Raw genomic sequence first — 15948 nt, 5'->3', positions numbered from 1 at the left:
TTTATACAACCAATTTTGTAGCATGCATATAAATGGAACTATGTAAATTAATATAATTTAAATTACTTAAATTATGCAAATTAATATAATTTAAAGGAAACTATGAAAACGTAGGAACTGTTTTTTACATTTTAATTCATAATGCTCAATACAATAAACTGAGTTTTCTGATGGTCACTGAAATGTATGACTAAAAAAGTCCGATTTCATTTTTACATGCAACATACTGAGACCTTGGTTGACATCCAAAAACTTCAGGCCTAAACCGGTCACTATAGGGTATAGGGCAGTATAGCAAATTTCTTTCTTACTTGGTTAGAAATAGCAACTACTATTTTATTTTAACAGTAATTAAATTTCAGATGAAATGTGAATTCCCAATTCAGCCTAAATTCAAATATTTTCTGCCTTAAAACTAATAAAATATCTACAACTACAGTACAGTGGAAGATTCACTAGGGGTGCTGTGGGGGCGACTGCGCCCTCCATAAGTGTCATTTTTCGAAAACAATAATACGAAATTGAAGGAATTACTAGCAATCTCTACTATTTTAATCAAGTAAATTCTATAAATTTGTATTCATTTTAGTTTTAGACTGTAGTATAGTCAAGGATGGACAGTGTTACCTACTTCTTAATTTTAAACCAAGCTTGCCCCCTTCTCCTTTTTTTAAACTTTAACAACACTGCTCGGGAGGGGGGGGGGGGGACCATAAATAAAATAAAATAAATAAAAATGCTTCTGACATAATTATTGCTGATTCTATGTAAAATGATCCCCTGAATCCAAATATGACTGCAGTTTCTCCAAAATACGTCCCACTTTTTTGAGAAATGGCACCTTCCTCTTTTTTCCAGTTTTCGACAGTTTCATTGACAACATTATTTTTTATTTGGATTGAATGGGAGCATTATATTAGCCATTAAACTCTTCTGAGGGGCTAGAGAGGTGCAAAGTTCAAAAGCATGAACATTTGGATAAAGTTCGGAGACTCTCAACAGGTATTCCCCCCTTAAATATTTAAAAATCAAATTTAATACAAGCCCCTAGGAAAAAATCAACAAAATCGATTAGTTTTTCCTTGGGGCTTGTTTTACAATGTTTTCACTTATTTTGGGCATAAATCCAGAGTATAGGACTCAATTCCTATGAGCCCCATGTCCCGAAAAACGTTCACTTTTTTAAAAAAATATTTAAAAAATATTAGAACCATCATATTTTGCATAGCAAAAACCATGCCCACTAAAATGTAAAAACATTAGTTTTCAAAGTCCTTATAGATGGGTGGGAAGCAATCGATACCCCCCCCCCCATGTGACGGGTCTGGGGGTGGCCTTTACGGTTTTCAACCGCCACCCCCCTGAATTGACTATAAATCCGCCCCTGCTACAGTATTGGATAATAATTTCAATGCATAATTTGTTGTATTTTATGAATGTTTATTAAAAGCGCAACATAAACAGTAATAAGTCTGAGCAAGAGTCTGCAGTTAAACTATAGGAGATACTATTTATAGATTACACACAAGCATCAAGTTGCAGTTAAAGCTGATATGCTAATCACATAAAACATAATTTGCTTACATTTAATAGCTTCCCATAAATGCACAACTGTTAATTTGACTTAATGATCTCCAAAATTTTAAAACATACGAGGGCTGTTTTTTTTTTTTCAACTTCCGATCGTGCCGCTAGACGGCAGGGCGAGCGGCATCGGCCAGCAATGCGCGGCAGTCGACTGCGCACCGCTCCCACTACAACCTCACTCGTTTTCAGGCGTCCAACGCCATTACCAGATTATCTAGCGACACATAAACATGGCTACCATGATACAATCTCCCGCCAAGTGTGAGTTGCGAAGTGTCAGTCGATTCTTGCAAGCTGAAGGGTTATCCGCAGCAGAAATTCACTGTAGAGTGAAACGATTATATGGTGAAAGCTTTATGAGTGACAGTGCAGTGCATGATTGGTGTAGGAAATTTAAAGATGGACGAGATGACATTCAGGATGAAGGGGGGCCAAGGACAAAAGTCGGTCACAAACGAAGACCTACTTGATCGAGTTGACCAAACTATAAGAAGCAATCGGAGGTTTACGATTACGGATCTATCCGATCAGTTTCCTGAGATTTCAAGGTCAGCCCTATACACTATCGTAACTGACAAGTTAGGCTACAAAAAACTTTCTGCTCGATGGGTGCCGAAGATGTTGTCTGATGACCACAATGCTCGGCAAATGGCGTAAGCAACGTCTTTTCTGAACAGTTACAAAGCTGATGGTGATGATTTTTTGAACAAAATCGTGACAGGAGATGAGACATGGGTTCCGTACAACACCCCAGAAACGAAATAGCAATCGCAACAATGGATGCATTCTAACTCTCCAAACAAACCCAAAAAATTCAAAAAAACGTTAAATAACAAAAAGATTATGACCACGATGTTTTGGGATCAAAAAGGTGTTGCTTGTGGAGTTTTTAGAGCCAGGGCCCACAATCAATGTGGAAAAATACTGCGGTATGTTATAACGCTTGCGGAGAGCTATCCAGAACAAAAGGAGAGGAATGCTCACATCGGGAGTAGTGCTTATTCATGACAACGCCCGTCCTCACACTGCTGCTTTGACAAAACATCTTCTTGACGGGCTTAAATGGGACGTTTTTGACCATCCGGCATATAGCCCTGACTCAGCGCCGAGCGACTATCACCTTTTCCAGGAACTGAAGAAGATGCTAGGAAGGCAGAGCTTTCGAACAGGCGACGCGCTGCAAGACGCCGTGAAAACCCATCTCAAATCACTGGCGGCAAACTTCTATGAAGAAGGTATTAAGAAGCTTGTACCCAAATATGAAAAATACCTCAATTTAAATGGCAATTATGTTGAAAAGTAACTAATAATGTACCTAACTTTTGATAACAAATTTATTTAATTACTCTCACTAGTTTTATCTTTATACCACATCGGAAGTTGATAAAAAAAAAACAGCCCTCGTAATCTGAAAAGTATCACTTAAAATATTTAATTTTTAAAAAAATGAATGAAAATGTGTGATGGTTAAGAAAAGGATTAAAAATATACAACTAATAAAATATCTACAGTATGATAAAGTGAACAATAATAAGATTTCCAAAGAAGTCTAAATATATAACATAAACAATAAAATATTACTTCTTTTTTCTACGTTTAATTTAAAATAAATAAAAAAGCTGCAGAATGGAAAGAAGATTAAAGGCCAATTATTTAAAAAGTTCATAATTTATTTTAATATTAAGAAACGAAAATTCATACTTTGGCAACTCCACATCGGACAAGAGTTCCCATGAAGGCAATGTTATGTCTGCTTGTTATTCCATTTGTTTTCTCTAATGGCTTTGTAACCTTGTTTGAAGGTTCAGTTTCTCCAGTAAAACTACTTTCATCGATGGAAAGATCAACTGCCTACTGATTAAAACCCTGGTTTTAATTATTATTAATAGTTGCATTACAAACAATTGTTAAAGGTTCAACAATCATTCACACTTAAGTAATTATAAAACATCTTTTTGGTTACATTATACACGCAGATGAGCAGTTATTAAGCTCTCTCTCACACACACACACATACTTGAAAGCTTTTAAGAAAAAATGGGGGCGTAGAGGCAAAATAAATTCTTTACCATATAAAACCATTTGCTAATCTACTTTTTATTTTGCCATAGTGGATACAAAAAGATTGCAGTTTTCAAAGCAAAGGTATTAAAAATATAAAAACGGCAAATAAAAATACAGTCAATTCGTGATAACTCGAATCTAAAGGGACCGACGAAAAACTTTGACTTATTGAAAGTTCGAATTACCGCTAGTTTCAGTTTTTGACACTTTCATATTAAAAACCATCAAATGTTTTAATTAATATGTACATATAACAGATAAAATTATCGAACTAAGAAGCTTTTTTGCACAATATGTAGTTCCTCTGTGAACAGTTTTGAATACGAAGTGGTGTCTGGTCTTAACTTCTCCAGCCATCCAGCACTGGCATGGAAATTTTCGATTTTCAGTAATATAGCAAAATTTGTTGCTTTCTCACGCAGCAAAGACCCACTTATACGAATGGCATGGTCTTGATTTTGATAATGCTGGAACCACTTGAATAGAGCTGATTTTACTGCAGGAAAAGTGCACATCTTCATTCATTTCAAATTCGGGTTCATGGATTCGTACCGCTTTCAAAGATAATAGAACTAGTGAAGATTGGACACTCGACGACCGGTTTTTACGCATGGCAAGGAAAACAAGCGTAAGTAGAATGAAAACTGGTGCTTGAAAAAAACTGACATTCAGAGCTATAGCCGCCAAGTTGAACCGGAGATTCTTGGAATTGGCGCAAAGGTTACAACACTAAGAATTCTTAGAAAAAGTGGGGAGAAAGGACGGGGATACTAACCACCGGTTTCAGTTCCCGCGACAATGATAACAAAACCTAATTGATTCCAGATTTCCTACGGAATCTTGAAACTCAATTTACATCCTCTTCCCATTCTTTTGAAAATCTATTTAACGGGACGCTGATTAAGCGGCGATGTGTTCTTCATAATGCCATAGAAAGTCTAAAGTACAAATACGTTTGGAGTGGGCTGTCAAAAACTAAAACTAAACAAAATAATTTTTCTACACGCCCCTTTAATTCCAACGCTTTTTCTTATTAATGCTTTAAGTTTTTGCGAACAAACAAAAAAAAAAAGAAAAAAAATATGATGTTGTGAACTACTAAGAATTTTTTAATTTTAAGTTCAAATTTTTTCTTGATCAAATCAAACTGTGCCAAAAAAAAAAAGATGCAGTAATAGATCAAATATCAAAATATATTTTAAACAAAAATCTTTACTCACGTGTATTGGCAACGATATGGTTGATGGCAAGCATAGAGCGCAATTTTAATTTGCTTCTTGATTATCACAACGTGGAAACGTTGTGAAAGATGCGGCAAACTGCATCATTTGTGACGCCATTAAAACCACGCCTTGTTTGAAAAATCGGACATTTAAAAAAAATAATTAAAAAATAAGTGTTGGGAAAATGAAAGTATTTTCTGGGTCCAAGTTATAGTTTTTGCTTATTCTATCGATTTCAGTGACTACAAGTACTACTTTTGACTGAAGGAAACCACCCCATTTGTTTGTGAAAATTAAATAACCACGTCAAACAGACTGAATTGCAGATTACTGCAGACTCGTGTTTCGGCGTTACAATGGACGGCTTTCTCAATGCAAAAGAAATGAGCTTTTGGTTGAAAAGACACCCGACAAAAGAAACCTAACCATTTCTCCGATGTTTTTTCAAACATAAGCTCATTTCTTTTGCATTGAAAAGGACATTCATTTGTAACGCCGAAACACGTATCTGCAGTAATCTGCAAAGTGTGCTATTTGGCGTTGTTATTTCTCATTTTACTTTTTGCACATAAGTATTTATTTGACTTATAGTTCGTTTTTTTAACCCAATTAATATACAAAGTAAAAGAAAAATAAATTGAAATAGAAGAGATCTAAAAATTCAAGAAAGTTACATTAAGATTTAAAATGAATCAGTTTTGTAGACATTTTTTTTTTTTAACGAGAAATAAATTTTTAGGTAAACACGCATTTGTCTGTGTGTCTTTTAACCCAATCTCCTCTGGATTAGGAATGTCTCAGGTCGAAACTGGTCTCGTTGGATATCGAACATCCAGAGAAAGCCATTCCGCTTTGGGCTTTCAACATCCAGTCTTGAGAATATCATGAACCCTGTATGTCCCGAGGACACCAAGGAGTAAGCATTAAAATTACCAATCGTTACGCGCCACAAGTGGCGAGCGGAGGTTGGCGAACAAAACGAGCAGGGAGTGGAGCCCCGTAGTACAAAATTAACAGGAGTGAGAATTTAAAAAATAATTGTAAATTCATTCAATCTAACGAATTTGTCGCCCACTTCACAGTGAAAATTGAAGGGAAATCTTGCGAGATAAAAAATTTTAAGTAATGTAGTCGATGACTGAGAAGTTTTTTAAACCTTATCAACTTCTGCAAAATAGTGCAGCGAAGAGGAGAGCAAGCGGGGGGATCATCCCGGGCGCCAAAATATGAGACGGCTCCATAAATTATGGGTTTCCTGATATAATAATGGTATACCTGTGTATAATAATATAGTTTACATTTGAGAAATTTGTGAAAGTAATGTTTGTAAACAGTGGCGTAAATAGGGATTGGCCGGAGTAACTCTCTCCAGGGGCGCAACAGCGAACGGGATGGAAATTTCAAAACGTTATTCCCAAAAAAATTTTGATTTTTTAAAACTTTTTCATAGACTTTTTTTTAGAAAAAATAGTAAAAATAGAACTAAGGGAGTGTGGGGGTTAGTTTGAGACCCTGCTCATTGGATTTCTTGTTTTTACTAATGGTTTTTATCGCGGCCGTAATTTGAATTCAAGACCTCAAAATTCAAATGAATGCCAGGAAGAGTGTTTCGAATTTCTATACTTTGTTACAAAAGATGGCTTGCTTTGGCATTTTTCGCACTTTACGACTTCAATTTGAAAAATTTCCTTCGCTTAGAATTACGATTTCGTGAAATTTGAAAGGAAAACACACGCACACGTATGTACATGAATTGCGTAAATGTTAATTAATTTGTTGATAAATCTAATTTGGAAAAACATATTTTTAAGTTTAAAATTTCAGTTAACATTTTGAAAAATTTCATGTCACGCAACCCCGTAATTGTGGATGAAACCTACTTTTTTTTTTTTTTCTTTTTAATCACAAGACTTTCAAAACTATTTTCATAATTCTATACTTACGCTTGCTAACATTAACTCCATACCGAACTGCCTTGCATTCAAATTTCAAAGGATTGAGTTCATCTTCAGGGTGTAAATCAGTATTTCAAAGCAGGGTCTTTAGAAGAGATAGAAGAGATCACCCTGATTTCAAAGTGCAGTAGCCGTTTGCGTGAAATCTTCCCGCGTTTGTCCACAGCTTTGCTTATCTGCCTCATTGTCACCAATTTTTCTTTGTTATCTCCTATTATTGTCCTTTCTCCTTCGCAGCCGAAGACAGCGCAGAAGCAGGGGCAGAAGAGTTTTTCCTACCCTGGGCTTCACACAAAAGAATCTATAAACTCTTATCGTCGACCGCACTAATTTACTTCCTTCACAAAAAAACTTCTTAGGTGTTCTCATCTCATAAGAACATTGTCAAGTTAAGAGCCTGTGTCGAATTGAAATCCCATGTGGTGGAATAGCAGAGGAACTTCCAAACTACTGAATCCGATATTAAAAAAATAGCAACACATCAGTCACAAAAAATCATCTTGGAAAAATGTGCTGCAAAAACGCGAGAATCATGTTTTTTACATTTTTTACTCAGAATGTATCAAGGAGCTGAATTTGGCACATCTTGGTAACCAGATAATAGCCTAATCAGAAACTTGGGGCCCGTCCTTGGAGAGTCCCCGGCTCGAAATCGGTGCAGTGTAAGTTTTATAAGAGTTTGGGGGGGGGAGGCAGGGGCGTTCACAGGGGGGAGAAGGAACACCTGTTGGTCCGAGCCTGAAGAGGGCCCAATATTTTTATGACTAGGGGTGAAAATACGGGTAAACAATATGGAGAGGGGCCCGAAAAAGTCATTTGTGACGGGCCCCGAAATTTCTGTGCACGCTCCTGGAGGAGGGAAAGTCTACCAAACTGATAAGGGACCTACCTGCCTTGACCCTGGACGACCCAAAATTGAATTTGGAAAGATAGCAGAAAGTCCTATTTAAGGGTCTAAATTTCAAATATGCTTTGTAGTTAATGAGAACTAGAATTGCTTTTTCTCTGTTTCTTCAAATTTTCACTCGTTTCATAGTTTCAAAATTCAGAATTAAAAAAAATTGTTTCTTTTCCTTTACTGACATGAGAAATTAAAAAAAAAGAAAAACTTTCTTCTGTTTTACGCTACAAAACGTTCCGGATTTCTAGAGGGGGGGGGGGGGTTGATGGTCAAATTCTTTTAGGAGTGAGCGAAATACATAAAGTTCGGAATAACACATTTGAATACTGATAATCCGGTAAATATAGAATTTATAGTCCCCTTGAATAAGCAGTAGTCACCGTTTTAAATAATTTATCTTTGTATAATATAAAAAATTGAAACATTTAAGTACTCGCTCACGTTCTTTTTGAATCATTTATTCCTATAACATATGCTTTATTTATTTATTATTTTGTTTTTTATCATTTTATCCTGAAAATGAAATTTTTTTCTTCGAAATTAATTCAAATATTAAAATGCTGAAATACCTGTTGTAACAAGATTAGTTCGTTAAAAACGCATTCCTGTGAGATTCGTTTCATACTTTTCAGCAGTATAAGTGTTGCATTTGTCCCAAAGAGCCGATGAACAAAGTTTCTTAACTGTACAGTTGCAAATAAAAATAACTCATGAAAGGTAGGCTAAATAAAGGGAGGAATTATATCTACGTTTACTGTTACAGTAGAATGCAACATTTCTACGGCTCAGATACCAACGCTTGGGCGCTGGGATGGATGGAGAATGAGAAAAAAATCTATTTCTATTGCTTTATGTATCCTAATTTAATGAGATTTATAACAACAGCAGTTTGATAATTTTAATGATTATTATTAGTATTTTGTTTCACTTTTTATTTATTTTTTGAAAAACCTTCGCCAAGTCATAGGACATAACATGAAAGAACGAAATTAGGTTACTAAACTTTATAATGAAGGTATCCTTGAATTCTATGCCATGAAAGGAGGAATAAGAAAAAAAATCAATTGGTTGTCGATTAAAGATCCGATTCGACTGAATGTAAGAAATTAAACATAAATAGAAGGAAAATAAAGAACCATATGTAACTGCGGATTTCAGAAATAATTATTATTTAAAACATTGTTTTTTCCAGTTGTACTTAGAAACCTGTTGGAAAGATAAAGCACGCAATAGAACACGATTTCTTAATAGTAAGCACAAGAATCTTACGAAGTAAGTCGTGTTATATGCATTAAAAAAATCATTAACATATTCTGACAAATATGCATCAAAAATACCTAAAATATTAGCGAAAAATTAAAAAATATGCATTAATAATACTTTAGTTTCGTCGATAATTTTATCTGAACTGAATACAAAATACTTAGCCATTCTATTTTTAAATTATTTGTTATTCACGCGATCCAGGGCCGGATTTGGAAGTGTGGAGGCCCCGGGACAACGAAGGAGTGGAGCCCCCCCCCCCCCCCTTTCTGATATATCCATAATAATATTATCTTGTGCAATCATTATTTGTAGAAATACCAAAAAAAAAAGAGGATATTTTGTAAAAATTTTATTGTGGGGGCCCCTTTGCTGTGGAGGCCCCGGGGCAGTTGCCCCGCCTTCCCTCTTCTAAATCCGGCCCTGACGCGATCAATATTCGGTATTAAACAGGGGGATACGAGGGGAGAGTCATGGGGATCATAACCCTTTTCTAACCGTCCGCAGATTATAAGCCCACGTTGTGTTCAAACACTTTTTCCTTAACTTAAATACATTATATTTTCATCTTTTTCTTTCTGCTAGTTTGACATCTTGAACTTAATTGTAATGTAATACAAGATTTGTTGACATGAAAAAAATAAAAATTATAATGTGAATAGAGAAATTATAAAATTTATAAGTTAAAAAATTGTGACAAAAATGAAAATACATCTCTGCATTCGCTTCACAAAGTAAATAAATACAAAGTCAATGAATTAAATAGAAATAAATAGGCAGTAAAAAAGGAAAATAAAAGTAAATAAAACAGCAAAAAAAGAAATGAGAAAGATCTTTGCATCTTCGTAAACAGTCTGTTATTGATACAACACACTTCTGTGTTCCTTTTGCTTATTTATTTGCTTTCATTTTTTCTTAATGACCCTCTCTGAGGCTTAAATGCCCATATAATTACCACCCTTCGCCAGAGGGAGGGGAGAACTGATTCAAACACGGCACACGGCGCACGACGCGCAGTGGCTGAACTTGGCGATTAATCGCTGCACACAGTATAAAACATTTTTTCCTCCAAAATTCAATCGCCAACACGCCTGTGAAGTTTTTTTTATGTGCTCAACGACTTTCATTGAAGTGGGAGAAAACGCGAAAGCATTGATTTCTACCGGAGTGTCCAGTCTTATGCGAAGCTATATGGTCTTTGCCGCTTTTGAAGAATCTTTCTCTTTGATTGTTGGATTCCTTTCAATATCATAAATAAGATTTACTTTACTTTCTTAATGTAAGGTTTTTAGCTTTGGCTTAGACGTCTTTAATAGTAAAGACAAATCTTTCTCTCTCTCTCGGGAACTTATCAGTAATTGATCGAACTAAAGAATTAAGGGAAACGCATCTTGACTTAGGTCAGCCTTTGAATAAAGGTACAATCAATTGAGTTGACAACTTGACAGCTTAAAAGCAGTTTCGTAGTTCAGCAACATGTCTAAGTGTAAACAGTACAGTATAACAAAAGAAAACAAGCTACACTCAATTACGCACGTGTAACTCCTTTATGACAACACGTGTTCTCCTTGCTTTAGAGGTAACTGCAAATGAAGGTGAATCAATTTTTCTCTCATAGTCACTTGTTTCTTTCTGCATTTCTTTTTTTTCCATTCTTCCGAAATAAATTTCGAGTCATCTTTGAAAAAACTTTGAGTTAAAGGACGTTAACTTTGAGATATTGAGAATAATTAGCATGGAATTAAAGACGAAGGGATCAGGACTTGATAAAAACTTCGAGTTATAGTACTATTCGAGTTATCGCGAATTGACTGTAATTAAGTAAAACATTCTATTTTAACAGGAATACAATAGAAATTATAAACTAATGACATTATCAAAACAAAAAATAATAATAATAATGATAATAAACCAGCGATTTTGCAATTTGAACTTTTTAATCTAAGATTTCATAAAAATAAAGAGTCTACTATTGTTAAAAACTACCACCATAACTGTCAAAAATTTGGAAGAAACTAAAAAAATAGTGGAAAAAATATTTTATTTCAAAAGTAGGAAGATAAAAATGTAATCAATGATACATAGGCGGATTTAGGCTGTGAATCCTGGGGGTGCAACATTATAGCAGTGGCGTAGCTAGGGAGGGGCGGAGAGGGTGGTCCGTCCGGGGCGGCGATTCAGCACTTTTGGTGTGAAAAAAAATCAAATAAGGGAATCATACTTTAAGTCTAATACTGGAGGCAAAAGAGAGAAAAAAAAACCCTTTGAAATGTAAGATTTTGGTATGACTGAACGATCATTTCAGTGTTCAAAGTTGAAATATTTCCGTCGTGAGCACACTTGAACCTTTCTCATTCACTTAATCTCTTTAAATTGTAAGTCCTTAAATTGTAATTCAACACTTAAATTGTATTTTTAAAACTTAAATTTCGGAAAATATTAAAATATGTAATATTAAATATATTTCTGAAATATAACATATGTTTCTGTATATAAATATCAAATATAATTCTGTAAAAGTTGTTTCTTTGCCAGTGCTGAATTAATGCAGGGAAAACAAATTATTGGAACTTTGTTACGGTATAAAAGCTGACTCTCTATCGTCACCAAAGGTTAAACTGACTTCAGTTTTGATAAAGATTCGGTAGAGAACCCCATTTCCCCAAAAGTTACTTTTAACTGCAATTTTTGACATAAATTCAGAATATTTCTTCGAGATAGGCGCCTGATCCCGCCCCCTTCATTTTTGTAGGCAGAATATGGATTAAATTAGTTTCCCTTTACTACCTTAAATGAAGTTTTCTATTTTGAGCGGTAATTTTCAATGCTTTAATGTATTAGATACGTCTCAATGAAAAGGTGGCAAATAGAGGAACCGCCCCTGGCGACAGAAACTGTAGCTACGCCATTGCAATACAGGGGAGGGGGGGATACAGTACTTCAAATGGCGACTAAAGCTGCTATTTTGAAGGCAAAGGCGACTATTTTGATGACTAAAGCGAGTATTTTGTAATCAGTTGTAAAATACAGCAACTATTTTAGTAAGTGTAACTAAAATTCGTAAAAAAGTTCGTTTTTTTTTTTCTCCTAGATGAAAAAAAAGTTTAAAAAATTAAAAAATCAATTTTAAGTTTACCCCCTAGTTACCACGAAAAAAAAGGAAAAGTTTTACCGCATTTAATTTTTGAAAACAATTGTTTTAAAAAGTGGGAAAATGAAATGCAATAAAACATTCACGACCAGAAAAAATGTGAAGTTTATATTTTTGAATAAATTAAGTTTCGTAAAGTTTCGTCGCGATCGTAAAAGACCGCAATTTTCGTAACGGTATCGTTTTTGTGAGTGCGATTTTTGTAAAGGATTAGTTTTTGCAATCGCAATTTCTATTTCTCAACCATTTCTCTTTTTTTACTGTTTTTTGGTTTTTAATTTCTTTTATTCGTACTATACATTCATTTTTTTTTTTAAACGAGAGCTAATTTTCTTTCGACCTGAAATATGAATGTGACGCTTCGACGAATTCGAGCTCTTTTCATACAGTCAGTATTTTACTGTTGACTTTAATTAACAGTCAGACAGTGAGAAAAATATACTAGAATCTGTCAGTGCTGGTTTCTCTCTCTCTAGTGTTTATTCGAGTTGGACTAAAATTTGCAAAATATTTTTTTAAATTTCCCTTTTTAAAGGTTGTTTGGAGAAAATTTACCCCACTTAGGTCTGTCCCACTTCTTGGCATTAAAATAATGCTATTTTTTTTAATAGGAGACTATTTTAGAAATTATTTTCTGTATCTGTTAACTATTTTGGAGACTATTACTCATATTAAAGGCAACAAAAGCAACGAATTTCAGTAGTGGAACTCAGTGATAGCACTGCCCCGCCCCTTTCAGAAAATTTTGAAATTTTACAATGCAAATGTTGGTTTTCAGTTGATTTTAGAGTGATTTTATTGTACTGTTTACTGGAATGATGTGTAAGGACATTGTATTGCTTTTGAGGAAGTATATCACAATAGATATATTTTTTGACTTTATTAGTCATGGTTGTTTCAAAGAAAAAGGAAATTGTAATGTTATACCAATACATATCCGATTACAGAGTATAATGTTATTATATAATACAGAGCTGAAAAATAATTAAAGGAATGTTTTTATTTGATTTATGTAATTATTTATCATCTTCCTTTTTTAAATGGAGAAATACTTCTTTTCAATTCATGCAGCACAATTTCTCTCGCACTGGCGATGTGTGGTGACCGGGTCACACAATAAGCTGCCTATTATTGTATTTTTGGGTTTGCTTTCAAGTAAATTAACTTCCATTTAGCTGTCGAAAAATATAAGTTGTTTTACAAAATTCTTGAGGAGAAATTTATATTTCATTTAAATTTTCTTTGAAAATAAAACCAAAATTGTTGGGGGTGCAGCGCACCCCCTGGCACCCCCGTAAATCCGCCTATGCAATGATACTGGATTTCTAGAATTTACACACAAAAAAATGCCAAAATTCCGGTGAATAACCAGAACATAATCATCTCTGTAATTACAAAAATAATAATAATAGTAATAATTTTAAATTAACCAGATTTATTTTCCAAAAACTAAGTGAACTTGAGGTAATCATGAAAATTTGAGCCTGATGAAATATTTTTTACACATTTTGCAGATTTTTTAAATTTTGGTTTTGTCCATAAAAAATTCACAAAATCAAAGATATCTTCCTTTTACGAACACTTATTATTGCTCTCCAAAAATAAGTGCATTTACAGTAACTAATTAGTTCAGGGTTCATACACTTTTGGTTAAAAAAAGTTCCCTGACTTTTCCAGGTTTTCCAGGTTGTTTTTTAGAAAATTCCAGGTTACTCGCTTCATTCAAAATTTAAGTTTAAATAGTAATATTTTCAAAATAATTAAAATTGTTTAAAGTAGCGATGCAGAAGAACTGAAACTTCTCCCCTTAGATTTAAAAAAAAAATTGTTTTTTTTCGTTTGTTTTCTCTGTCAAAATTTTAAGTTTTTTTTAAACATTTTGTTCAAAATTGTTTTAATTTGTTTACTATTTGTTGAAAACAGAGTACTTTCAACTTATTTTAGCGTTTCTTTGATGTCACGCGTAATATTATAGCATTTTGCTGTAGTCCTGCAGCAACCTTTTAGCATCCGCTTTTGGTTTACAATACATTTTATTTTCTTATAAGTAGGTTAAACGAAACATATTGAGCAAAATGCAAAGCTAAATTTCAGTATAAATATGATTAACTTGTTGCATCAATCGGCGTACCATGTAATGCATAGTAACAAAAATCAACATCCGCCAATCATAGGCCAATGCCAATAATCTTTTTTTTTTTTTTTTCACATATTAAAGGACGCTTACATTAAAATTTCAAACTTTCTTTTCCAGAAAGTAATAGTTAATTTTCAAAAATTCATAACTTTTTGCACATTTAATGTTATTTTCAATATTACACATTGATATAAACGTCCAATTCTGTTTCTGGAAGTTTAAGTCTACTTCCATTGTGCAAACGATCAAATATGGCGACAAAGTGAAAAATTTAAAATAATAAGTAGATTTTTGGATTTGTAGTATAAAAGTAGTAATAAATAATTAATAATCCTTAAAAAACTACAATAAAAGCAAAATAGTCAGTATTTAGCACATAAGAGTCTAAATCAATTAAAACAAAAAAAAAATGTTATGAAGATTAAATTTTGCATTTTTCCAGAAAATAATTACAAATTATCCGGAAAAAAAGGGCACAATTTGTGTTGTTTTCAATAGTTTGCATTGCAATTAACATCCAATGCCGTTTTCGGGAACTTAGGCACTTGAAAAAGGCTTGTGTACTTCCATCTTGGGAATGACCAAATATGGCGGCTATGCCCAAAAATAAGAAATAACTTTTTTTTAATTTGTTGCATGAAGACAGTTAAAAAATAATAAATCTTCATGATACTACAATTCATTGAAAAGTTTTTATCACATTTGCGTCCGAGGCAGTGAGGATAAGATTAAGTTTTAAGAACAAAATTTTTCATTTCTCAAGAAAATTATTTCAAATAATAATACAAAAACAATTTGCAGACCATTTTTTGTTGTTTTCATCAGTTTTCAATTAAAGAAAACATCCAATTCTGCTTTGTTTTTAGAAACTTAGGCATTTTTGGATCGTATCTACTTCCATCTTGTGAATGACCAAAGATGGCGACTACGTTTAACACGTAGCTGAAATGATTTTCCGATCAACAAAAAAAAAAAAAAAAAAAAAAAAAAAAAACATTTTCCCCGATCGACCCTCCCATCTACAGGTTGTGCTTCCGAAGCAGTAAATTGTCTTCTCTCCTGTTGAGTTTGTGCATAATTGCTGTTCACCTGATTTTTTTTCCCTTGGGAACTACTGAGAGCCAAAAATGGCGGCTGCTGAAGATTTTTTTGGGTCGCCACTTTTTTCATTGCTTTAAAATTGTTACAATTTTTTTTAAATACATCGATAAAAATGAAGATTAGATCTTATAAAACGAAATTCCCTGGGAAAAAAATTGGGAAAAGAAAAATTTTGGGGGCACATTTGGAAAATTCCTTGACATTTTTGATTAAGTCATTTTCCCTGATAATTCCAAGTTTTCCCGGAGCGTACGAACCCTGAACCGAACAGAATGTTGTGGCAACCCATCTAAAACTTAAGGCAGTAGAAAGAAATGCGTTCCCCTCACTGACTCCATGTAAGAAAATCTTCGCTCTTTTGGCGCATTTTTCGTTGTGAAATAAAAACGTCCATTTTTCGACTGCAGTTTTTAAGTGCCAGCGTCGGTTTAGATAAAAATTTACAATTTTTTTCGTGAAATCACAATAAAAACGAAGACTAGATCTCATAGTACTTAATTCCTTGGGAAAAAAATGGAAAAAAAATTTTGGAGGACAAAATTTGAAAACTCCCTGACTTTTCCCTA

At 33.8% G+C, this 15948-nt stretch overlaps 1 protein-coding gene across 1 annotated transcript in view; it reads right to left on the bottom strand.

Moving 5' to 3' along the window:
• Positions 1 to 15948, bottom strand: part of LOC129224220 (calcium-transporting ATPase type 2C member 1-like) — a 71129-nt gene that overhangs the window by 38769 nt on the left and 16412 nt on the right. Inside the window, exon 7 of the mRNA XM_054858643.1 lies at positions 3289 to 3438. Within this exon, the coding sequence (XP_054714618.1) occupies positions 3289 to 3438 (150 nt within the window). The remainder of the gene's footprint in view (positions 1 to 3288; positions 3439 to 15948) is intronic.

Source organism: Uloborus diversus, chromosome 6 (assembly GCF_026930045.1).
Source record: "Uloborus diversus isolate 005 chromosome 6, Udiv.v.3.1, whole genome shotgun sequence".
Lineage (NCBI taxonomy): Eukaryota > Metazoa > Arthropoda > Arachnida > Araneae > Uloboridae > Uloborus > Uloborus diversus.
Note: the sequence above shows the minus strand (reverse complement) of the source record. Positions and strands in the feature narration are given on the sequence as shown.